A 27238-nucleotide genomic window follows, 5' to 3' on the forward strand; every position below is an offset into this window, starting at 1 on the left:
CCATGGAAGCTTGCAATGCCAGACAGCTACTGGTCAGTCGGGAATCAATTTGGAGTGGGCAAATCTACTGTGGGGGCTGCTGTGATCCAAGTAGCCAATGAAATCAAAGATCTGCTGATATCAAGGGTAGTGACCCTGGGAAATATGCAGGTCATAGTGGATGACTTTGCTGCAATGGGATTCCCTAACTGCGGTGGGGCCATAGACGGAACCCATATCCCTATCTTGGCACCAGAGCACCAAGCCAGCGAGTACATAAACCGCAAGGGGTACTTTTCAGTAGTGCTGCAAGCACTGGTGGATCACAAGGGATGGTTCACCAACATCAATGTGGGATGGCCGGGAAAGGTACATGATGCTCACATCTTCAGGAACTCTGGTCTGTTTCAAAAGCTGCAGGAATGGACTTTATTCCCAGACCAGAAAATAACCATTGGGGGTGTTGAAATGCCTATAGTTATCCTTGGGGACCCAGCCTACCCCTTAATGCCATGGCTCATGAAGCCGTACACAGGCAGCCTGGACAGTAGTCAGGAGCTGTTCAACTACAGGCTGAGCAAGTGCAGAATGGTGGTAGAATGTGCTTTTGGACTTTTAAAAGCGCGCTGGCGCAGTTTACTGACTCAGTTAGACCTCAGCGAAACCAATATTCCCACTGTTATTACTGCATGCTGTGCGCTCCACAATATCTGTGAGAGTAAGGGGGAGACGTTTATGGTGGGGTGGGAGGTTAAGGCAAATCACCTGGCCACTGGTTACGCGCAGCCAGACACCAGGGTGGTTAGAAGAGCACATGAGAGCACGGTGCGCATCAGAGAAGCTTTGAAAACCAGTTTCATGACTGGCCAGGCTACAGTGTGAAAGTTCTGTTTGTTGAAACCAAATGAAACCACCCCGCCCCTTGGTTCACTCTACTTCCCTGTAAGCTAACCACCCTCCCCTCCTCCCTTCGATCACCGCTTGCAGAGGCAATAAAGTCATTGTTGCTTCACATTCATGCATTCTTTATTCATTCATCACACAAATAGGGGGATAACTGCCAAGGTAGCCTGGGAGGGGTGGTGGAGGAGGGAAGGACAAGGCCACACAGCACTTCAAAAGTTTAAAACTTTAAAACGTATTGAATGCCAGCCTTCTGTTGCTTGGGCAATCCTCTGGGTTAGAGTGGCTGGGTGGTCAGAGGCCCCCCCACCGCGTTCTTGGGCGTCTGGGTGAGGAGGCTATGGAACGTGGGGAGGAGGGCGGTTGGTTACACAGGGGCTGTAGCGGCGGTCTGTGCTCCAACTGCCTTTCCTGCAGCTCAACCATATGCTGGAGCATATTAGTTTGATCCTCCAACAGCCTCAGCATTGAATCCTGCCTCCTCTCATCACACTGCCATCACCGTTCAGTTTCAGCCCTCTCTTCAGCTCACCACTTACTCTCCTCAGCCCGCCACCTCTCCTCCCGGTCATTTTGTGCTTTCCTGCACTCTGACATTGTCTGCCTTCACGCATTTGTCTGCTCTGTCGGTGTGGGAGGACAGCATGAGCTCAGAGAGCATTTCATTGCGAGTGCGTTTTTTTTCACCTTCTAATCTTCACTAGCCTCTGGGAAGGAGAAGATCCTGTGAACCTTGAAACACATGCAGCTGGTGGAGGAAACAAAAAAGGGACAGTGGTATTTTAAAAAGACACATTTTATAGAACAATGGGTACACTCTTTCATGGTAAACCTTGTTGTTAACATTACATACATAGCACATGTACTTTCTTTCCAAGGTCGCATTTTGCTTCCCCCCACCACGTGGCTAGCTCCTCCCCCCTCCCCGTGGCTAACAGCGGGGAACGTTTCTGTTCAGCCACAGGCAAACAGCCCAGCAGGAATGGGCGCCCCTGAATGTCCCCTTAAGAAAAGCACCTTCTTTCAACCAGGTGACCATGAATGATATCACTCTCCTGAGGATAACAGAGAGAGAGAAAGAACGGATGTTGTTTGAATGCCAGCAAACATACACTGCAATGCTTTGTTCTGCAATGATTCCCGAGTACATGCTACTGGCCTGGAGTGGTAAAGTGTCCTACCATGGTGGATGGAATAAGGCTGCCCTCCCCAGAAACCTTTTGCAAAGGCTTTGGGAGTACATCCAGGAGAGCCGCAAATGCCAGGGCAAATTAATCATTAAACATGCTTGCTTTTAAACCATGTATATTATTTTAAAAGGTACACTCATCAGAGGTCCCTTCTCCGCCTGGCGGGTCTGGGAGGCAGCCTTGGGTGGGTTCGGGGGGTACTGGCTCCAGGTCCAGGGTGAGAAACAGTTCCTGGCTGTCGGGAAAACCGGTTTCTCCGCTTCCTTCTGTGAGCTATCTACAACCTCCTCCTCATCATCATCTTCCTCGTCCCCAAAACCTGCTTCTGTGTTGCCTCCATGTCCATTGAAAGAGTCAAACAACACGGCTGGGGTAGTGGTGGCTGAACCCCCTAAAATGGCGTGCAGCTCATCATAGAAGCGGCATGTTTGGGGCTCTGACCCGGAGCAGCCGTTTGCCTCTCTGGTTTTCTGATAGGCTTGCCTCAGCTCCTTAAGTTTCACTCGGCACTGCTTTGGGTCCCTGTTATGGCCTCTGTCCTTCATGCCCTCGGAGATTTTGACAAATGTTTTGGCATTTTGAAAACTGGAATGGAGTTCTGATAGCACGGATTCCTCTCCCCATACAGCAATCAGATCCCGTACCTCCCGTTCGGTCCATGCTGGAGCTCTTTTGCGATTCTGGGACTCCATCATGGTCACCTCTGCTGATGAGCTCTACACTCACCTGCAGCTTGCCACACTGGCCAAACAGGAAATTGAAATTCAAAAGTTTGCGGGCCTTTTCCTGTTTACCTGGCCAGTGCATCTGAGTTGAGAGTGCTGTCCAGAGCGGTCACAACGGAGCACTCTGGGATAGCTCTCGGAGGCCAATACCGTCTAATTGCATCCACAGTACCCCAAATTTGACCTGGCAAGGCCTATTTCAGCACTAATCCCCTTGTCGGGGGTGGAGTAAGGAAATTGATTTTAAGAGCCCTTTAAGTTGAAAAAAAGGGATTCGTTTTGTGGATGGGTACAGGGTTAAATCGATTTAACGCTGCTAAATTCGACCTCAACTCCTAGTGTAGACCAGGGCTTAGAGAACTTATAGTATGGACACCATCTTATCAAGTGTGAATCATTGGGCTAGATCCTCAGCTCTATTAAGCTTATGTTCAGTGCGGCTAAGGAGAGAAGCAAGGAAAGGCATTGTTAAACCACCTTTCAGGTCCCCTGATCCTGTGGCTGCCAGGGGTCAAAATGGCCCATAGAGTAACTTGGAGAAGCCTAATGGCTCTTCTATATTATGCCATCTGGACTGGTGCAAAGGGACTTTACACGGGTTAAGGATCTGGCCCATTGTATTCAGTTTCTCAAGATATTCCTGGCTTTCTGGTATTGTTATAAGCGCTGTGGCTTTTACTTTCCTGTCCTGTTCATTGTAGAGAGGTATATTAGGTGAATAATATGAAGGCTACTGTATGCTTTTAGCATACAGCAGATTGTGAAGTGCTTTGAGATCTGCTGATGAAAGATCAAGATAGTGCTATTACTAAGGGAGTAGAGTGGCTATAAAGTGAAAACCCATTTTCAAGAAACATGTTGAAATTTTTGAAGTTGTTTTCATTTCATAGTGTTTGAAATGGATCCATTTTTGTTTTTTACACTTTTCATTTTTAAATAAAAACCATTTTGGTTATGTCTTATGTAACAATTGAAAAACTTACCGAAAGAGCATGGGGAAATTTTTTGACTGTTCTTGACAAAAATTTCATTTTTGAATGAGGGCCATTTTTATGTGAACTTTTCCCTTGAAAAACGTCAACCAGCTCTAATGGACAATTTGATTTTCTTCCAACTTCTATGACTCTGTCCTCTGTGACAGACAAGTATTGCCAAAGTGTTATTTCACTTTGTTTGGAGGTGTTTACCATTGAACGACCCAAAAACCACTCCAAAAGCTTACTTTATTTCCCAGTTCCCTTTCTGTATTTCAGCATTCAGAAATATTACGCTCATATGACTGTTTAACATTAATTTTTCAGCTTTCTTTAAACTGTCTTATGTTTAAATATGTCTTAAAAGTTACCATGGTGGTTTGAAACAACTTCTTGTAGACTTCTGTAATAGTCCATTGTCAGCTTATGGTGTTCACCAGACAAATGAATCTGGGAGACAGTTTTGGAGAAACAAGTTAATTGCTATCTAAGCTTATTAGCACAACACAGATTGTTTTCCATCTTAGCTTTCCATGTTTTATTATGATAATGCTAAAATGCAGTGATTTTTCATGTTGCAATCACTTTGTGCTGTTGAGTCAGTTTAGTAATTGCAAAAGGTTTTGAGTCTTAATAGACTTTGATTAGTTACTTATATATTAGCCGGTTTGTGATTCGTGCCTCATGCTGTTTAGTATTAGTAATCCTTCACTTTAACGAGTACTAAAATCACTCAAATTGAAAACAAGGTGACTGGGTCAGTGGACAGAGGTTTGAATGGAAGTTTAATTTAGTTTGTACCAATAAAAAATAATTTTGGCTATGTAACTCAGGGTGCACGATGTGCATGTTTATTGCTGACAGATCTAGTTGCATTGAATGACTTTTTTTTTCTCCTGTAGAAGCACTCAGATATTTTTCTATAGTAACTTAAAATGTAACCTCCATGTTAGAAAGGGGAAGGAGAGGAGGGACTTACAATACTTGCCTGTATTAGATAGGGGTAGAACAGGGATTGAACTTTATTTGTGAATTCCCAGGCAAATGAGGAGGCATCGAGTGCTTGTAATAAAAGAAGGAGCTCAAAAAGAATCAAATTTCTGAGTCACAGTGTCAGATCCTCAACTGGTGTACATGGACTTCAGTGGAACTACTGTACTAATTTGGTGTAATAATTTACACCAGCCAAGGGTCTGATGCACAACAGCTCAAAAATCTCTGGGTGCATGTGTAGTGATTGGATGTTATAAACATATTTTAAGATAAATGTACCTGTGCTAGCCATGGGACTATTGTTCACTAGAATGTAAAGGAAATCTTCCATAGTTAGTTTCCTGTATATCTTAAAATATTTATACAGTCTATTTGCGGTGTGTGAGAACAGAGAGTAACATCTTGACAGCATTATATCTAACCTTTTCAAATGAGCAGCTGTACATACACCACATAACTGAATAATCCTTCACCTGGAATCATCACCAGCGGCCTGATCCTGAAAGCTGTCTGCTTCCACAACTTGAACTCATGTCAGTAAGAGTTCACTGCTCAGGGGCCATACAGGATCAGGCTTTGTGTTTCACACAGTAGTTTATTGCTTTTTGCACTAACAATAGCATCACTGAGTTCTGGGCCTAATTAAGTGAGCTTTCTAATATGCTGGTGATCCAAATTTATTATCCAACTAACAAAGCAATACATCATGAGATTTTATATGGCAGCTCCATTGACCAAAAAGGAAGACGGTGATATTTCACCCCGCGTCACGTGTTTTGTAACATAATTAGTAGTATTGTTTTATTCTTAATTTGATAATCCTCCGTGAATCTCCCGGCACCATTCATATGAAATTTGACTCTAGCTCTTTCATGCTGAGGATGGAATTTCATCCAACCTTCGCAGTGTGTTTAAAAAAGGTAGGTGACGTTATCCCTGCTTTTAAATTGACAGAACTGAAACACAGGGTTGTTAAGTGCTAGGCTAATGGCAAGTCAGAAATAGGCACAATCAGGAATAGAACTCTTATTGACTGACTTCTAGCTCCATGCTTGAAGCACGTGGGAGGCTTTGCTACCGAATAATTACTGTGTGGGATTTGTTTTTGTAATGGAAGGGGGGTTAATGTGTCACAATTTTAAGATTTAAGGTCTTTTTAAAAATCCAAATTAATCCATTTTTGTCAATATCAGTCAAGATGCATTGTCACTTATGTGTAAAACAGATTTATTTAAAAATCACATTAGGCAGGCCAGTAAGTACAGTGATGTTAGGAGACATGATATCAGTTTTAAAAAGTTTATTTTCTTATTCCATGTTACATTCAGAGACCTAGACAGGTCTGTACTTTCAGAACTGTGCATGTACATTTACAGCCATTATTTACATTTGTCATTGAACATGCAATTATTAGGATTTATGGATGCATATTTGGCATGCATATCTGCATACACAGTTCCAAACATTTATTCTTTAGCTTATTACAGTATTATGAGAACCTTTTAAATGTATAACTTTGTACTGAGAAAACCTAGTCTGATTCATTCTCGTTCCCCAAATTCCATTTTGAAAAGTTCTGCTGTTCTGCATTATAGTACTTTTAGTGGGAATCTTTCCTGTTTTTATTTTAAAAGGGTCATTACACAAGATCTTGCATTTCTGTAGATTACAAAAGCTTATGCTCAAATAAATTTGTTAGTCTCTAAGGTGCCACAAGTACTCCTTTTCTTTTTGCGGATACAGACTAACATGGCTGCTACACTGAAATATTTCAGTATTGTTCAGGGTCTAAAGACAATTCACTTCACGGCAATAGCTTTTCAGGTGGTAATGCAGAGTGAGCATTATTAATATAGACCCCAAATGACAAAACTGAATTAATTAACCTCCTCAAATCCTGGTGCTATTAAAAGGGACAGCTGATTGACTGCCATTAAACAAACACTTTAAAATCAAAGAGAGATTGATTTAAGTAAAACAAGCCTTGGGAGGGTGTCTGTTTAAAACATGTTAGTTTTATCATTTTTATGGATTACTGGGGCAGGCATCCATACATTTCATATATGCAGCCTTGCCAACTCTCAAGATTGTATTGCAAGTATCGCAATATTGTTTTTTTTTTTTCTTAAAGCCCCATCTGCTGGAATGAGGTTTTTACTTGAGAATCTTAAGTTTAATTTAAAAAAAGTTTCTAGCCCAGGTAGCAACTGAAGAAACCTTGCAAACATGATCCTTACATATTCTAACACAAGAACCCCAAACATGCTTTTTAAAATCTCATTATGTTTAAGCCAATCTCATGACTTCTGGTTCCTGACTTATGGTTAGAGTTGGCAATACTCTTCGGAGCCCTCCCTAATCAATTTTTTCTCCAAAATACTTCCCCACTCTGGTAATGATAGAGTGTGTGGCTTAAAAGTGTTACTAGAATCCTCACGTTACTGTTACAATATTGAAAAGTTAACTGTAGATTGTGTTACAGCCTGCTTTCCCTTGGCATCCAAAGTATAGAAATCTTCTCATCTGCTGATTAATTAATAACAGAAAATTAATAATAGAAAATTTAAAATATTTGGATTTCCAAAGTTAAGTGGTTATTGAGTCTGGGAAAATTCTCTTTCCTTTCATTTACAGTGAATAAAATCCTTCAGAGATAAGTGCTGATTTTTGGTATTGGCAAGATATGGTGCAGTCTTTGTAGGAAGGGGGAAAAAAATCAATCCACTGCTGGATTTTGAGTTGGCAGTTGTTAAGATTATTCCTGCTCTTTAAGCAAACACAACAAACTCACACAACAACAGATGACAGAAAAAGGAAATATCTGTCTCTGTTGCTTCCTTCATCCCATGTGTTACAGGCAAGATACAGTGCGCAGACAGGTTAGCTGTAAAAATTTGAGCTTTAACCTTTGAACTTTCACTTACTTCCCTGATCTGGGGTGACCTGAGGTTGGCATGATTCCTTCCACCAGTCTTCTCAGCACATTGGGGCAAGGCTATGTACACTGTCTTGGTCTGTCTTGCTGATTATAGCTTTATAGAATCAGTTAATTCCAAATGTTCATTGGAATCGGTTATACAGAAGCCAAGAGGAAAGAGATAGGAAATAGAATGGGGATGAAGTGACAGAAGGAAGGGGAGCAGAGAATTTAAACCTCATATCCCAAAAATTGCTTCAGACTCAGCTGATCTTATAGCAATGGCTTGACATTCTTACTGGTCTACTTGTGTCCTGGATGTATCAAAGATTTCCCCCTTGATGAGACAAGGTCGTCATTAGTGGAGGGACTTCCAGAACATCTGGGATCATGAAGATGCTAATGGTTTTACTGTGCTCCTCTCTTAATGCCCAGAGGAATGGTCAGCCAACACAGCCCTTATCCATTTGTTCAAGCTAAAGCAGTGTCTGATGCCCAGATATAGCCATTTCTTTCTGTTTCTGCATATTCCTGGTTCATTGTTAGGTACACCAGTGACCTCATGAGTACTTGGGGGTCATTACACTCTAACGAAACTCAGTCCAGCTGGCACTTGGCTGTTTATATAAAAACGTATACAAGTCAAGATGATGTTTTTGTCTCCTTTTACCCACTACAGTTCAGCAAGATTCAGTTTAGCAAACCTTGTATCTTCCCTCCCCTCAAAATTATATGCTTCAACACAACACTTCCCTGTACTCTTATCACTTCTCAGCCTCTTCCTTTCTGATCTCTTCCAGCTCTCCTTCCTCACACCTCTTCGCTGCCAAGATTACCTTCCTGACCTTCTGTTCTGACTGTTTCCCTCCGTCCCCTTCTCCAATCTCTCTCTAATGGTTTCTCCTTTCTTAATATTCATCCTTCCCCACCACCACCACCCTTCAAGCCTCTCTGCAGCTCTGTCCCTACCTACATCTCTACCCTTGTCTTGTTATACTCCTTTTCCCCCAGCTCTGTTCAGAATTGAGTGAGAGCCAGTGAGCTGCTCTCCTTCCTGGTCAGCTCCAGCCCTTTTAACTCTTCCCTCCAGGCTTGACCCCTTTAGTAGGTGTAGCAGGGCAAGGCCTATAGGCTCTTATTAACCCATTCTGGCCCAGAGTGGGGTTCGTATACCCCATCACAAGTCTAAAAGAGAATGCCGTGGAATATCCTAACTAATTGGTCTAGGGTAGCATAAGTTCCCTGTTTATTTTGTTGTTTAACATTTGTTTGAAGTATTTAAATATAAGCATTATGATCAGGTTTCATGCATACAAATGAGCACCTACGTCTGTTAGGCACATAACTGGCCTTATCTGTGCATGCATATCTGGTATTTGCGTGTGTGATAGGCACACTTATGCATGAAATTAAGTAAGAACTGCTGGGTCCAGTACATAATTACATGAAAAATAAAACAAAAACTAAACAAAACCAACCAAGTTCAACCCCTTGCCAAACAAACAGATTGGCTGTCTAGAAACAGCTTCCTAGCTTTCCATGGTATTTCTTCAGTCTGACATACTGTCCTACATATTCTTTTTCTCATTTCCTATGGCTTGTTCCTGTTTTCTTTGGTTCTTGCAACGTAAAGCAGTGAACAGATGTTAATTGTTATTTTATGGCATGGTGAGTATGGGCTAAAAGTTGTACTTAACTTTTGTATTTATTTTTCTTTCTTTGTTACAGTCAGTGGCTTTTTCTCCCCTTCCTATAATGAAAAACATTTAATTAAAAACCCCACCAATGTATGTAGTGAGTTCAAAGGATACCCTGATCTGCAATATCAAAAGCTGAAAACCGGATTGGAAGAGGAGTTATTTAGCATGGGAAAAGGGGTGTAATTGCAACTAATGAGATTAAATTAAGAAAAGGATCATTTAGACTACATGGGCCTGCTCCTGCTTTCACTGAAGTTGGTGATAAAACTTCCAGGGTGAAATCCTATCTCCATTGCAATCAAAGGGAGTTTTGCTACTGACTTCACTGGTATGGGATCAATCCCATGATCATGGAAAAACCTGCTGATAGTGAAAGTTGTAGGAGTCCTCCAAGGAAGGTGGTGGAAGCCTCCTCCCTGGAGTCATTTAGAACTAGACTGGGCAACCACACTAATGATGAGTGAACTTAAATGTTTGGTTTACTAAGTATCCCAAAGTTGAGATACTTTTCATGACATTTGGGTGTCTTTTGAAAACAGGCTTACTTGTGAGTTCACCAGCTCTCTGTGGGTATCTCTACACTGTAATTACACATGTGCAGCCCGCCTGTGTCAGCTGACTTGGGCTTGCGGGGCTCAGGCTGTAAGATTGTGGTGTAGATGTTTGGGGTTGGGCTGTAGGGGTCCCAGAGCTTTGGCTCCAGCCTAAGCCTGATTCTGTGCACTACAGTTTTACAGCCCTGCAGTCTGAGTCCTGCAAGCCAGAGTCAAATGACACAGGGCAAACGTGTGTTTAAGTGCAACGTAGACATATCCTGTGGTTCCAGCAGGTCAGGAAGTGTGGAGATGCCTTGATGTCCTTCACTCATGCTGCTCTGTTGTTTCTCTAACATGCTAAAAACCTGTTAAATTTAATATAAAACTTGGCCATGCTTTTTAGGGGTCTGGTTCAGTTTGGTGTCATTTTATCTATACCTGCCCAGCTATCTCTGCCAAAGACCCTACAGTCGAGCAAAATCCAAATGCTGCTACTTAGCCAGGGAAGAACACACCGTACAGCATCTTTCCACCACAGCCCACACCATATGGGGAAGGCTCCCCTCCACATCACTAAGCTTGATGATATGGTAGTTTAAATCAGTGCCCTGCCACACTGACTCAGTGCATTATTGACTTCAGGCTCAATTAGGGTGGGTACCAGAGCATCTAGAATACACTGGAGAACATGGGAGAAAATCACTGGGTCAACCCAGCAAAGCTTGTGCCTTGTTCCAGATTTCCTAATGGTGCCTACAGTCTTTAATCTTGTATCACAGTTTGTACAGTCCGTCAGGTGAAAAACATACTCAGTAATCTTAAACACATCACCCTGCAGGAAGAGAGTGCTTTATCCCAGCTTACACGCTCCAAATAAGCACAGATCCTACAGCAGAAACTGTAAAACCATGACACCAACAACCCAAAATCTGAAGCTGCCTGGAGCACAAACAGGAATCAGTCATTTAACAGCATGCATTACAAAATAGTGGTCGTGGTTTTTTCCTGAGGAGGGATGTAGGAAGGAGTGAAACCCACCAACAACGATATAATTAAATTTAAAGCAGAGAGAGCTCTTTTGTTACCAGATAAACTTTTTCCTATTAAAACTAAATGGAAAACAAAAGTTACTAAAGATTATACTAAGAAAACTAGTTTCTTGTATTCTTACATTATACTACCTATTTAGAGAGTCTGTACATTGACTTCAAAGGGTTTTGGATCTGGCCTGTACTACCTGTCTTCTGTGAATGTGCAGCATATTACGTGGTAAGAAGCACTATGAATATTTACACAACGTAATTTAGGTTGACCAGTTCTAGTAATAGGTGAAGGGCAAAGGTCAGGCAAGCGTGTGAAAATGATGTACCACAAAACCAACCTTAGTCTAAAGTATATAAGTGGTAGAATAGACATTTTCTGCAGTCTTACCTGCATTTCTCAGATGGGGAAACTGAGGCACAGTGAAGTCAAATTACTTGCTGAAAGTGACACTGACTGTAGCAGAGTTGAGAACAGAACACAGTTCTCCTGACTGTCTGCTGGTCTAACCATTAAACAATACTGCTTAATAGAGAGTGCTGTAAAATGTGAGGCTTGCTACAGTAGTTCTATCTTCAGTCTGCTCTATTATTAATATTCACTCACATGGATAAGCATTAAGAATTTTTTTTTAAAGTACATATCATGTACAGTATTCAGCCCCTTGCGGGTATGTACTCTCTTTGGGTACTTGCGTGCATATAGCCACAAATCTTGAAGAATATGCTAGCCTTGTATTTGAAGATAAATGTCATAATAAATGAACTCTTCCTGGAGTTCACAGTGGAGGCCAAAATCTGTTCTTTGTTATAACCGATGCAACTCTTTTGAACCCCATTGGGTCTGCCAATACAGTTTGATTCTGTGCTTGTAAAACTTCTTAAAAATTTTCAATGTAAATATTTCAACATAACCGAGGAACATTTTTTTTCTGATTGCTTTCTGTCTTTTTCTTAAAATTTCTGCATTCTGTTTAAAAAACTGTTTCTGGTACTGAGTTACCAGCGGTGATGATGATGATGTGGCTACTACCAGTCTAATGGCTGGCAATACCATGATAAATTCTATATGCAAACTGGGATTTTGTGTTTTAGAGAAACTAGGTGACTTTCACTCTTTTTCTACACTTTTATAGTCCTTGCCATTATGAACTTGTATAATAAATCTTAATTGTTGAAAGATTTGATCTGGTGTGTGTGTTTTTAGGAAGGAGAGGAAGGGGTCCCCTTAAGCTGCATGAGGACAGATAGGACATATTGTGGTTTATGATGCTTAGATGCCGAACTGGAGAGAAAAGAACTTAAGAGCAAAATAAAAAGACGGAAATCCTACTCGACTTTGAAATAAGATAAGCGCATGGTAGAAGAAGGATTTAAATGGAGAGGGCGGCGGTTACAGCACCCAGTTGTACATATTTTATCCTGAGACACCATTTGGTTTAATAAAATGTAGATCTAAGACTGTCCTTAACCTATCTGTTTCTTAAGACTTAATTATAAAGGTTATACTTTCAAAGGACAAAAGCATTATTCATTTGTCTGTTCATCTCTTCCAGGTTTATCTTGCAGATTATGGACTTTCCTACCGATATTGTCCCAATGGGAACCACAAACAGTATAAGGAAAATCCTAGAAAGGGCCATAATGGGACAATAGAGTTTACCAGCTTAGATGCCCACAAGGGAGTAGGTAGGTTTCTTCTTTTATTTCAGAAGAGTGATTACAGAATAAGTAATCAGGCTGTGTGAACTGGAGTATGTTACGGAGCAGTGGTGGGTATTGGTGATGGTTGATCAGAAGAAGCTCTTATGTGGTGACCTCATGTCACAGCAGGGAATGTTGCTTCTAGTGAAGGGAAAGGGGAATGTGTTAACACTTAGAGAATAATGGGTGAGGTAGGCTGGAAGATGGGGGAAGAAGCTACAAAAGAAACTTGCCTTTAAACTTGGTCATTAGCTTATATTGATAATACTATTGTACAGTGGTTTGTTTTGTTCATGCTCCAGAACAGCACTGGTCGGGACCCCAAAGTGGGTTTCAGTCCCATTTTAATGGGATCACCAGGGTTGGCGTTAGACTTGTTGGGCCTGGGGCTGAAGCCATAGCCTGAGCCCCACTGCCCGGGGCTGAAGCCCAAGAGCTTCAGCCCTAGGCGAAGGGGCTCAGTTACAGGCGCCCCACCTGGGGCTGGATCCCTTGGGCTTCAGCTTTGATGCCTCCCTCCCCAAGCCTGGTGTGGCGGGGCTCGGGCTTTGGCTTTGGGCCCCTGTCCTGGGGCTGTGTAGTAATTTTTGTTGTCAGAACTGGGTCGCGATGCAATGAAGTTTGAGAATCCCTGCTCTAGAACGTAGAGATGCGGGAGATGTTTGGCAGTTTCACATTACCTAAGAAGAATTTCTGTGGCCTGATAAATATGCCTTTATGCAGATCTACACCTGTTTTTCAGTCTGTGTGTCACACCATTTCGAGACATCCTCCTACAGAGAGAGAATCCTTTTTTAAAGCTACAAAGTGTTAACTTTTTGAAATCTTTTCCAGTAGCCTTTCATATATCTTACTTATTTAAACTCAATTTGATGGTATTGGAAACACATTTGCAGGTAAATTACATACATAGTCCTTTTATTGGATATTGATTGTACTGCCTTGCATTCCAAGGCAGACTTAATTCAACAATTCCCTAATTAGTTAAAGTCATAACCTATGTCTTGTATTCATTTACCATTAATTAAACCTTAGCTGTTTATTATACTGCAGTCCAAATTCAATAGCAGACCCACAGAGCCATGGAAAAAGGGAGTGGGAGGTCAATATTGAAAATATATGTTGCAGAGTCCCAATGATGGCTGCATTGTTCACAATCAATATGGTCAATGTAACACAACTTTCTTAGTTGCTATGTCAGCAAGACAAAAAGTCAATTCTAATGTTATGCTAGTGAAAAATGGTGATTATTGAAAAACTTTGACTCTTGCTGCAAAACAATATTTTTGTTAAGTATTTCCACCCCCTCAAATTTTCTAAACCTGAAAGAATGGACTGGCTGTCTGTGGCTAGCTATGGTAGGACCACAGTGTCTCAAACGATAACTGTAGAAATTTGTGCTTGTTAATTCTGCTGAACTGTTACCTTAAACTAATACTTTCTAATGAGTTTTAGTTGGCACAAATAACTGTATATTATTGCTTTTTCTATTAAAAGGACCATTGACCATGTAATGTAGAGGGTCTTGATAATTTGCCAGCGCTGTTAAAACCTGCAGTCGTTTAACGCTGGTCATTAGGAAAAATGAAATAAGACTGTCAAGTATATGCTGCTCAGACAATTGCACAGCTTCACCTGCTGAAAACATTCTGTTGTGAAAAGGACATATGCTCCAGTCCCTTCGTGACCCTGTTACTGTGAGCTGTGTGACTAGATGCATGAGCACCACTCTGAAAACTGTCCTTTGGAGATCTGTGTGAGTGTTGTTGAAGGGAGAAACTGGAGGTTGTGGCAGTTGGGACTGAGCACCTGGGCAGGCATAGCAGTTGGTTTAGTTTTCTGGTGAACAGGAGGCAGTTGAGAGTCTTGGTAGTAGGGAGGGGATGCATCTTTTATTTCCCTCCCCCTTTTGAACAGGGTGGTTGTGGTTGGGTGTAAGTGGGTGAATTCTTCGTTCCTCAACCCAACAAAATTAGAGGTCAGATCATCCCCTTCTGTGGTAAAATCAAAAGCCACGGTGGTGGTGGGTAAGATGGGGAGGGCTGTGGAAAAGGAACTCCCCACAAATATCCCTTCACTGCCATTTCATCTCAGTGTCATGTGTGAGGGGCAGAGTTTGCCCCAAGAGAAAAATCTACAGGGCCTGACACCAGACAGTATAGGGATAGGGGGCCAGACCCTGAACTGCTATAAAAAATGGATCTCTCAGGATTTACACCAGTTGAGGATTCACTTGGGGCAGCTAGTTGTTGTGAAGGACTTGGACTTTTCCACTTCCAACTGCATGTTGTAAGAAAAGACCGTTATGGCAAATTCCGTCTCTTTAGAACCCGCAGAGCACATGCTGCAGGTCTGAGTTCCATGTGGAGAAGGGAGCAGAATCCAGGCAACATCAGAGGCCACATCTCCCCTCCAACCCTACACATTTCCCATGGAAGTTAATATAGACTGGGACCATGTTATCTTTTCCAAGGGAGTTGTGAAGGCATCCGCTGCTGAGGGGAGTCTCTAATGTGATTGCATCAATGGATCTGGACTGCCGTTGAGCTGAGGGAGGGGGAGTGTACCCACTATATCTATATACACATGCAGACACACATATATCACATTAAAAATAAAACAACAACTAAAAAGCCCATCTTAAAAACATTAAGGTTGCAAAATCAAACACTTGAAAGATAGAAAATGCCAGATTTTTATGGTGGTCTGTGCATCCTTAATTCAGCCCCTTTGTGCATTTGCCATGACACAGTCTTTAATTACATGATCACATACTGTTTTTTTCAACAGAACCCCTAGCCTCATTCAGTGCATAGGATGGGTGGTGCTCACTGAATGGGCAGCTGTGCAGTATTTCTTTTTATCTTCATTGTTCAGTATGTGCTTCCATGCCATATATCCTGCACACTTTTCAAACCGTGCTCTGAATACAGAAGTATTACATTCCTTAGAATCTGAGTGATTCACAAACATTAAAGAAATGAGTATTTTCCTGATGTGCCTGTGAAATAGGGAAATATTATCCCCTTTTTAAAATCAGAAACTGAAGCAGAGAGAGATTAAGGCCAGAATTTTCAAGTGTCCACTGATTTTGGGTGCCCAACTTGAGACAACCAGAGCTTGATTTTTTTTCAGGGAATTTAGCATTCCATAACATTTTATAACACATTTTGTGCACAGCTTTCATTGATTTGAGCTGCAGTTGTCAGCCTGTCTGCAAATCTGATCCCCGGTGTCTCAAATTGGGCACCTAGAAAATGAGGAACACAAAATTAGCAGCTCCTGTGAAAAGCTTAGTTTAAGTGGCTTGTCCAGTAGTGTGGCAAAGGCAGGGATAGAATCCTGTTATCTATGATGGCATTCAACTGTCTTAAGCACAACACCGTCCTTACTCTTCCTGCAGTCCTTTACCTCATTCACTACAAAACTTCCACTTCAGAAACAAATGGCGCATAGGGTTTACAGACAACATCCTCATTCACAACCCTCATTCACCTGGAGCACACACTGTCCAGTGCAGGGAATGAGGCAGGGCTCTTGTGGAAAAAGCAGTATGTGGTGAGTAGTTAGACGATATCATAATGCGTATGTAGAAGGAGGATAAATTAAGGTTGCACAGGCAACCATGATTCTGGCTTTTCCTAACTTTTGCATGCTTGACGTGCAGCCTTAATGTTGTTCTTTGAACATAGTTGATTTTTAATTTTTATATATATGCATGTGTGTATATATGATTCTTTCCAAAGGGCTTTTCTGATTATATGTACCATACCAAAGTATTTTAAAAGTCAAATATTTCAACAACAAAAATATTTATTAAGGCTTTTTTATGTGGTGTTCTACCTGAGTGGTAGAACTTGTTATATTGAGTTAGACAAATGGAAACCTTCAAACTTCCACTCTTTCTTATTTATGAATTAGCTGTACAAAAGTGTGCAGTGGTTTGATTGAGATATCTGGTTTCGACTTTCAAAAAATATCAATTTGTGGCTTTTGAAAGTGCCTCTTGAAACTGATTTGCCCCTTTCCACAAAGAAAGTACCGCGCAGTTTCATTGCAAGCTTCCCACTAACTTAAATGAACATTGCTATCACAGGTAGGATAGAGAGAGCAATCCAGCCTCATTCACATTCATTCCATGTACTCTTTGCTAAGCTTCCCAGTTATGATGGCTGTTGTGATGTTATCCACTGGGAATCATACTGAGATCCTGGAAGTTATTTAGCATTGGACACTAAACAACGATTCCATGGTATCAGTTTCCATTACTAGTCTGCATTTTTGTGACGGTCTTTTGTGAGCCTAAGATCTGCTCTTCCCATCAATATCATTCAGTATGGAACATGAGTTGCTATGTGCTTAATTTTCATTTGAGCTTCTGGCCTAGGTTCTAAACTAACTTGACAGACTTCAGTCTTCCTGGCTACTTGTTTGCTCTGGTGTTGTAAGAAAGAGAGGTTAGAGGATGCCTTTTTTAAATTGGAGATTATTCCCCAAATTAGACTGTAGTGTTTTAGTTTTTACATAGAATTTGAGTGAACCATATTGAACATAGTCTTGCATTCATTTTGAAAGTCCGTGCTGTATAAATAGAATTACATTCTTGTTACTTGATAATTAAAGTGAATTATATCTGCATCAAATGCATGTTTTAAAAATTTGTTACATAGTTAGAATTGTTAAAAAGTAACATTTGGATCAGTGTATCATATGGATTTTTGTAGATTTTCTACTCACTGAGGCATGCAGTCAATACCTAATTTCTCTGGAGATATACTGCGCTTAACATATTGAGCTTTTTTTAAATACTCCAGACCTGTGCATTGAGTGTGTAAGACCAGTTTTAATTTGCCATCATAGATGAACATAAGAGTATGAACTAAGTTAAATTCCCTCCAATGTATATTTGTGTGTGTGCAGTGAATTTCAGCATCATTCTCCTGATTCTTTTCCTTTTCCAAGCCAACACTTTACATAATTAATATTAATTACTTTCCCTTTTTGTTTCAGTGGCAGAGAGACACCTCTAAATATGTTATTAGTTTAACAAAGCTTTTCTTTAATGTATCTTCACTCAAGCACCTAGAATGATTAAAAACATATGAAATAGGAAGGCTGGTGCAGACAGATGATGTTGTGATAGGTTCAGGGTACCCAGAGCCTAAAGCAAAAGGTGGTACCTGCCCCCAGTTATACCCAGTTGTCAAATTTTTGCAGTTTCTCAGTGCTTTTTACTTCTGGATTCTTATATGGCATCACTGCAAAAAGTGTCTTGTATAATCTGTGTCTTGTATGACAGCTGTAACTATCTCTGATGTGGGCCTTGCCAGAGTTATCCATGCCTTTGTGTCCTTCAGATTGTGTTATTGCCATTCATCCTGCTTGAAGTCAGTTAGAATGTGTGCTCCCTAAGTTCACATATTAGGGAGCTGGCACTGTGTTGTTCCTAGTGAATGGCCCTTGGGGCTACTTTTTGCTTTCTCCACTGGTCTGACAGAGACAGTGTCTTTGAACCTGTAGGGAGTAGTGCAATAGTCATCTGTTTTCTCGGGCTTTTGCTTGAGGAAGTTGACTCTGTATAGGTATTTAGTTTATTTGTGGTCTGTGTATGACTGGTTAGTGATGAGCCTTATTTTTATTAATGCTGGTAAATGAATTGTTGTAATTTGTGTTCCTAGGAATTACATAATGGGTGCATTCTAAACCTAAAAATACAGTAAATAAAAATGTACTCTTTATGGGTTTTGTCGAGTTTACAGAAGATTTAGGTCCCCTACTAGTTTGGAGAATCAAAAAATAAAACCTGTTTCTTTAAAAGTATTAAGGTAACAATACATGGCAACAAGTTATCAGCATTCAGTGTTTATGCTGCCACAAGCCAAATAACATGCTGTTAATTATTTCTACTTTTAGACATACCAGATTTTACTGCACTCCGTATGTGACGCATGTGGGGTCAAGTGCCCCCCCCACCCAAAAAAAATTTCTGCTTGGCCTGAGGGGGTTGAGGAGGAGAGGGAGAGGCTCCCTTTTCTCACTGTGCTTGCTCCCTGGCATGCTCAGTCCCTATCCCTGGCAGCCAGGCCCAGGCAGAGAGTGGAAGGGGCAGGACCACCTGCTTATCATGCCAGCCTCTCTGGATCTCTGCTCTGTGCAGTGTGGTGGCTGCCTGCGAAAGTCTGGCTGGGGAGACGCCAGCAATTCGTCCCCTCTGCTCCCCACCCAGGCCTGGCTGCTGGGGATAGGGGCCAAGTGAGCCCCTGGCATGTTTCCAGCTTACTCAGCCCCTGTCCCTGGCAGTCAGGCCTGGGACAGGAGTAGAGGGGCGAGCTGCTATCACCTCCCCAGCCAGGCTCTCTCAGGCAGCTGCCGTGCTGCACAGAACAGTGACCCGGAGCAGCCTGCTTCAGCCAGCATGAGAAATGGCTCCTTCTTGCTCCCCAGCTGCCAGGGAGAGTGGCCGAAGGTGTCGGGGGTGGGGGGTGTCCCAGTGGGAGAAAGATAGAGGGCCACTGTCCCCAGGCAACTCTGGTGAAGTGAGGAAAGCACAACGGCCCCTGGCTGGGTTCAGGGCGGGGTGTACCGGGGAAGGTGCTGAGAGCAGGTTCCCTGGCATCTGCTTAGCCGAAGGTAGTGGCATTGCCTCCCCTACTGAGGTGTCCACAAACTCCAGGGAGACACTGGTGCTGTGAGTTTCCCTGGGCTAGGCGTGGCCTCAGCGGGGCCCATGGGCACATGCTCCCCACTCCTCTGACCCCAGCCTCCCAGGAGCCGGCAGAGTTGGCTGCAATCACGTGTCCTCCTCCACATAGCGTGTGGTCCCCCATCCTCCCCCCCCCCCCCAGCCCCCGTATCAGGAGGCACGAGTTGTCTATTCTGCACTCCGTCATAAGTGAGATGATATTCATACCATCAGACTATTGACGGGCAGTGGGGAAATTTACATGCTATCCACAAAATCTGGGGCCAACACTGTAGGTTTCACTCCTGCTTTCACTAAAAATTCTGGCACTGCTGACAAACTTCCCTTGCTGTGTACTTTTTCTAGCAGTTTTTGTGTTTGTTGTTGTGGTGTTTTGTTTTTATTAATAAACTGCATAAGCGCCATCAAAGTTACAGTGCCTTATGTGTATACATACATGTATAATGCTATATGCTGTGGGCATGTGTTTGGCACTATCACTTTGGGTAGTGCTTACGTAGTTTAACAAAAACACATGTGGTGTGTGTATATAATATAAATAATCACTATAGCTTTGGATAGCACTTAAGAGATTAAAGACATAAACATATGGCCCCTGCCTCAAAGAGTTTTCATTTTCAATAAGACAAATATAGAACATAAAACAGGATGTTGAGGAAGGGGGAGTGAGGTTAAAATAAAAGATGTGGAGCATAGTATAGCAAGTGAATCAAGTAAAGTCTAATATTTGTAAGGAGAGATTGAGCAATAGCAGGCAGCCCAGGAGTCAAAGTCCAGGGTAGATTTCAAGGAGTGACTTGCAGTGTAAAAGTGAATGTGGTAGGCACAGAAGAATATCATTTTAGGTATAGAGAATGCTAGGAAAAGAGATGTGCAGCCAAGTGTGGGAAGAGGAGTCAAAGGGAGGAACAAGGTGAAATGACTGGGCAGTGCAAGGGGGTGAGATGAAGTGTAAGCAAGACAGAGCTTAACTGGAGAGTAGAAGTAATTCTGAGCTACTGAACATTGGATAGACAGGAGAGGAGGCCAGGGAGCAGGAAGTCAGAGCAGTGCAAGTGAGAGAAAACTGTGCAATTAACTGTGGCTATGGCAGGGAGGAGGAAAAGGAGTTCTGAAATTGGCATTTCTAATTAGACTAACACCTTCCTTTGAAGGACCAGTAGGCCTGCAGATGCATTACAACTCCCTTAAGCTCCATGCCTAGGGGAAATCATGCATTACCAAAACCCAAAGTCAAATTCTCTGGATTCTCTTCTCTTGTTACCCTCTCATTCCCCTATTCTTGTCTATTAACATTGGATTTGCCATACTCAACCTGATGATCCTTGGATGCATTAATGGGGGAATATTGAGTAGGAGTAGAGGTTATTTTACTGGTGTATTTGGCAGTGGTGTGACCGATGCTGGAATACTGTGTCCAGTTCTTGTGCCCACAGTTCATGAAGGATGTTGATAAATTGGAGAAGGTGCAGGGCCATGAGATCAGAAAGGATTAGAAAACCTGTCTTACAGTGATAGACACAAGGAGCTCAGTCTTGTTAGTTTAACAAAGAGAAAGTTAAGGAGCGACTTGAACAAAGTACCTGCATGGTCAAATTTAGCCTGGAAATAAGGCCTAATTTTCGTAATAGTGAAAGTGGTTAACCATTGGAACAATTTGCCAAGGTTTGTAGTAGATTCTCCATCACTAGCAATTTTGAAATGAAGATCGGATGTTCTTCTGAAAGATGTTGTCTAGTTCAAACGGAACTATTTTGGAATCTATGAACTGTTGCTCTGTCAGTTCAAGTACCACCCCTTTTCTTACACCCAAGTCTAGTAGTTAGGGCACTTGGTTGGGATGTGAGCGCCCAAGGTTCAAATCCCTGTTCTGGAGCAGGGCCTTGAACTTAGGTTTTGCCCCTGCCAGGTTAGTGCCCTAAACACCAGGCTATAGGATACACTGGCTTGGGGTGGGGGTGGGGTGTGTGTGTTCCTCTCTCTCTCTGTGTCTCTGTCTCTTATTTGGCAGCTGTTCCACTTTATATTAATAATTATTCATTGGAACAGGGGCTGCAGTCAGGTGCTCCCACCCCCCAAGTCAGTGCCCAGCCTCTGGGCTATTGGTATAAGGGGGATCACCACCACCCTGATTTTGCAAATCTAGCCATTTGTTTCCAAATTTCCTTTGCTTTTATTTAATAAAAAAAAAAAAAAAAAAAAAAGAGGTTAAAATGCCCTAAATTGAAAGTGTTTTGTTTTTGTTCTATCCAAATCAATTACTTTTTGATTTGCTGAAAATTTTGGAAAATGTCAGTGTCAGCTTGACCCAGAACGCTTCTCCCTCCAGTTCCACCCTCAGAACTGCTAGCAAGCTGAAAAATCTGCTGTTCACAGAGTTCTGTGTATAACCCTCTGCTAAATTTGTGTACGCTGCCCACAAGTGTTGTTTAAAACTATCCAGCCTTCTTTTAAAAAACAATGCACCATATTTGAGTCTGCCCTCCTGCTGCAGTAAATTCCTCAGGCTGACCATACCCTCAATGAGGCAGTACTTCATTATGTTCCTTGGAAATATGTCAGCCATTAATTTTATCGAGTCTCATATTTCAGTCTCGTTTATCTTCTTTGTCTTATTCTCAACCCCAAGCTGAACTGTTCTGTTACTTTATAGTGCTCTACAGATGACAACACTCATCTCATAAGATATAACTCCATAGGGTAATATCTTTTTAAAATTATATTTCTAACTCCACAGTCAGTTTGACACACTTTTTTTCTTTATAGGCTTTGTGTCATGAAAAAACACTATTATTATTTATATTATGGTAGACCCTAGAAACCCCGGTTAGGATTGGTGGTCCCATTGTGTAAGACACTGTACAAACTTATAAAACAATCCTTGCCTTGAAGAGCTTACAATCTAAAGACTAATGATGAAATTATAATGTGATAGTAGTAGTGAAAATGTCATAGAAAAACATATTATCTCTGTCTTTGATCAGCCTTCTAGCTCACTCTGAGTGGAAGGAGAAATAGTTAGCAAAATAAGGGCATAGTGGAAAACTCCCATTTTATGTTGCTGGAGAGTTCCACACATGAATTCTGGTTAGCAGATGTCTTTAAGATGAATTCTTGGGAACGTTGGAGGTTCAAGACCATAAAAATGGCTCGTATGATATAATTTACTTTCCGTTTTGAAATAATAATCCAAATTCATATTAGGTCTCAACTAACTGCAAAATGTGTTACATACGCAGAAGCATAATACATTCTCATCTCAGTGTGAGTTGCTTCAGTTATGCTACTCTGTTAGAGTAAATTTTTCAGCACTATCCCTACATGTTGAGTTGAGAATATATTCTAAGGGCCTGACTCTGATTTCACTCCAGTGACTTCAGTGGAGTACCTTCTGATTTATCTTGGCACAAGTACAGAATCAGGTCTTAAATACTGAAGTGAAAAAGTTAAACTGTGAAGTATTGTGGAATATAATATTATACGAAAATGTTTTCATCAGGTAGCATTTAATATTGGGCTAAAAACTGTAACACCATAATATTGTAGTAGCTAATGGAAAATCAAATTTCAAATGTCTATTGAAAAAAAGAATAGAATTGTTAGTCTACAGATAAATCAAATGTAATTTGGTTTAAAATAAGGATTCTTTTTAAAATATGGTCTTGTAAAAGTGACAGATTATCAAGCAGAATTGCTGTATTTTAAAAGTCAAAATTTTATGAATTTTCACTTGTTTATTATATCTTAAAATAAAGCAGGCTTTGAAGTTCTTTAAACCCAGATTTATTTTTTAAATCATCAAGGACTCTAGTAATCTCATTTTAGATTTTATTAGCAGATTTATTTTTCTGGTTAAAGATATAGTTGAGAGATAAATTGGGATTATTTAGAGAATAGAGAGTTCACATTTGTAATGAATTCAACTGGTTACTACCATAAAGCACACTGTTGTTTCACTAAAGAGCAGAGTAATTATTAGCCAAATAAATATATAAAAATATTAAAGATCATGATGATATAAATATAATCATTTCAAGACGTTAAGATCTCTAATAATGAACTGATGAGAGAGTAGGGAGCGAGGATAGGACAATACACAATCAAGTAGATATGAAATGTTGATACTTTTGAATAAATCTCAAAAAAGATATGTGTAAATCTACTTGTGTATTAACACTGATTTGCAAATATGTAGATAAATAAACAGCTTTGGTAATTTATCATCTCTTTGGAATACTTTTCATTTTCTTTTTAATTGTTGCAGCATGTAGTTTAATTGCATATATTTTGCATTTATTCTGTGGGACACCACAACTTTCTTAACGCATTGGTAAAACTCTTGTACACATGCTGCCTACTCACAACATGACTTTGCTGTACAAATGAAGTAGCAGATCAAGAAATGGGTGAAAGATCTAAAATGTGAATTCAAAGGTAATTAGACATGGCCAAATTACAACAACGGAATAAATTTTACTCTCTGAGGACTATTTAATCTGAAGAGTAGTTATGTTAGGTTAGCTTCTGAAATCTAAATGACTTGCCATTACTTACAGCTTCATATCAATTACTCCCTCAGTGAAAAAAGTACTCCATTGTAATTCTGACAATTTTTCTCAAAGGGCTGGTTGTATGAAGCCTGTGTCACACAAACAGGTGTCAGAATAGCATTTTGTGAAAATTAGAGGCTCTGCCATCAAAAGTGCTGGTTTATATGGTTGTAATCTGGAATTGCCATAATGGAAAAAGGAGTTGTGAACACATGTGTATGAATGGAATCATTCCACAGTTAACGGGAGATTTATGACTGAAGAAATCGCTACAGAACAGCAAGTGGTATAGATTGTTTTTATTTTAATACGAGAGCCAAGTCTTGCATTAGGACATTGTTGAATCTAGTGCAGAAAATAAATGACACCCAAGGGATAACGTAGCATTCTGTTGGATTGCAGGGCCTTTAGTAATCTGATAGTCTAATAGTGGTAAAGATAGAGAATATGTAAGAACTAATCTTGTCTTCTGCTTTTATAACAACCATGTATGGTAACAAGAAACAGTTACGAAGCGTTGGCACTGTAGCTTTCAGTAGATGACTTTTTAAATTAAAAGATACGTTTGCTGAGTAACTTTTTGGAATTTATTTAATGAAAGCTCATAAAATATGATACCTGTTTACAGCTGGATTAACAGCCACATACTCTACTACTTGTGTGTCTGTCTCTCTACTTTAGACGTGGGGTACCACGTAAATATAAACTCACAGTTGCCCTCAGTTTTTATGCAGTTTTCAAATGAATTTGGGAAAATGAGTAATTTATTTTCAAAAGGACTTGCTATTTTTTTACCCAATAATTTTAATTGATTAACAGTTTGCTAGTGTACTTCAGCCTACCGTGTTATATTGTGAACATGGGATATGCTTCAGCTTCATACAAAGAAATGGGGAATCTGCCCCAGCTTGTTACTTAAAATAGCAATCAACAATGCTAGTTCTTAGATTACATTGCAGTGGGTTTCTTTCCTTGGAACAGTCAATCTTTGTATGAATTCAAGTACCGTCTGTCTCCCTGTGTATAAGATGTTTGTTTTTTGTCACCAGTAGTGAAGAAACAAAATTAGTATGTGTTTTCAGCTTTTTCATATGGGGTTGGGGGGTTTTGGTGTTTGTGAAATAACTCGGTGCTTTTCTTATTGGCAAGCAAAATTGTGATAAATGTATGAATGATTTACTAAAGAGCCAGTGTATTTTAACCTGTGCTACAACTCTCTCTTTAAACAAACAGTTCATGGAACTTGTAAGCAGACTGATTTGGTGTGTAAATGTACACTAGATGGCAGTTTTGTCATATCTTCCAACTTCAAATAGTTCTATAGTAGAACAGGAAAGGCCATCAGTGTTTAGTCTGCACTGAAAGGGTCTCTGCATGACCAATGTGGACCCCATGGACTTCCTGGAACATGTGTTAGCAATTTAGCAGCAGACATTTATTTCTTTGTTTTACTGCTTGGCTCTTTGAGAAAGTGTTGGTACTGGGTTATGGGCTGTCTGGATCATGTCAGAGGCCATGGGGATCAAGTTCATGTGACAGGCCAGACTAAGGAAGGATGAAGTTGGAGGAGGTGAGGAAACTGACCCTTACTTTCAGCAGCAACAAGTCACTGCCTGTCTGTGGACTGAGGCCAAAATCCTGGGCGTTTTAGTTCTAATACAGCTGAACAAACAAAACACTTTGCCCATTTGGCTTTTTCATATTTCATCAACAGTAGTTCAGTCAAAGCTTTTCTATTTCTTATGGGTCGTATTCTTCATCTCTCTCTCTCTCTCCTCTTTAGCTCCATCCAGAAGAGGTGACCTTGAAATCCTTGGCTATTGCATGCTACAGTGGTTATGTGGGAAACTACCCTGGGAACAGAACCTGAAGGACCCTGTATCTGTCCAGACTGCTAAAATGAAGTAAATAATAATAATTTCAAATACTCCATCATTTACCAAAACAGATCTGAAAGTGAACTTCAAAGGGAGCTCACATCCTGTAGAATATTGCCTTACCTGAAAGCAAAAACATTTCCCCTTAATTAAAGATATGTTAGAAGCATTTAAAAGATGTGAACTCTGGGAGTGTGCATTACATCTCCTGCGTGCATTTATGTGCATGCAGCTGTGGAGATTTCATGTACACAAATGTGTGATGCAGAACAATTTCTCAGATTTTTGAATTCTCATAATTATTTAAGAAGTTGCATTTGCAAATCCTGTGTGCCAGTATGCTTGCTGCACATTCAGAATGATTTTGTAGAATTAACTATGTAACTGCTTCACAGAGACAGAGATGAAAATTTGAGCAAGCTGTCCTTATTTTTCATGTGTTGTTTCATTCTATTTCTTTCGCTTTCAGTTATGTAGATTTTTTTTAAAGAATTAAATCTTTTGGTTTAGGGTTTCAATGTTATATGAACATTTAAAATACCAAGTAAAAAACTTTATCTGTTAGAATCTGCCCCCCCATCTACCCCCACCCCAGCATGACTCATTAGATAATATTAACGCAACAGAGTTTATTGCCATTTTTTTCAGTGCTCTCACCAATGGGACTTGAGAGAGTTAATTGCATGTGGTACAATATAGCCTGTTCTTCAGTACAAGGATATGCTGAACTGTCGTTTTCCATAGAGGTAGCACCACAACTGGAGAAAGCAGCAAACTTTTTTAAGTAGGGCAAGTCACAACAGAGGTACACAATAGGGATATCTGAGCCACAGAAATCAATCTGCAAATGCAGTATGGCATCCGCTCTCAGCAGAGAAAAAGGTTAGCCTGCAGACTGCGGATAATACAGATTGCATCTGTAAACGTTGACATCGTATGTTATGTTTAATATTTCTGCTTTAGAAGTTCTGATCGGTACAGAACCCAAACTAACACACAGTTCTCCTGAATCAATTTAATCGATCAAACTGCTTCACTAATTCTTCACTTACAGTTAACCCTTCAAGCACTGGTATTTTCCAGACTGGCAGCCAAAGGCTTCTTAGGAGGAAATATATAAAATATGGTACAACTCCATTTGGCAAAAATTCCCTCTTATTTGAATGACTGTGTGTCCCTTGGTATGAAACATTTACTGAGGTAGCCCCCTTAATTGTCTGAATGTTTTTGATGCCCCTGTAATGTTGTGAAAGACCAGAGGGGATTGGTGTATGTACATGTAGATATCCAGTTACATGCAAGTTGATGGGTGTCCGGTGGACAAATCCAGCCCCCTTCTCTGCTCATATACCTTTGCAGTGGAACCAGTATGGTTCTGCTGAGAGCAGACCTGGATGTGGGAGTGCAGTTCAAGTAGCATAAGACACAGAGGCAGGGCTTGGGACTC

At 40.8% G+C, this 27238-nt stretch overlaps 1 protein-coding gene across 3 annotated transcripts in view; it reads left to right on the forward strand.

Annotated features, from left to right (window-relative positions):
* The window catches only part of VRK2 (VRK serine/threonine kinase 2), a gene marked incomplete at its 3' end in the record, with an annotated part of 67182 nt that overhangs the window by 19143 nt on the left and 20801 nt on the right, over nt 1-27238 (forward strand). For all 3 annotated transcript variants that reach the window (XM_084624467.1, XM_084624466.1, XM_084624465.1), the window contains exons 8-9: nt 12514-12646; nt 25698-25818. In XM_084624467.1, the coding sequence (XP_084480593.1) occupies nt 12514-12646; nt 25698-25818 (254 nt within the window). The remainder of the gene's footprint in view (nt 1-12513; nt 12647-25697; nt 25819-27238) is intronic.

The sequence above is a fragment of the Lepidochelys olivacea genome, assembly GCF_965140295.1.
Source record: "Lepidochelys olivacea isolate rLepOli2 genome assembly, chromosome: 3".
Classification (NCBI taxonomy): domain Eukaryota; kingdom Metazoa; phylum Chordata; order Testudines; family Cheloniidae; genus Lepidochelys; species Lepidochelys olivacea.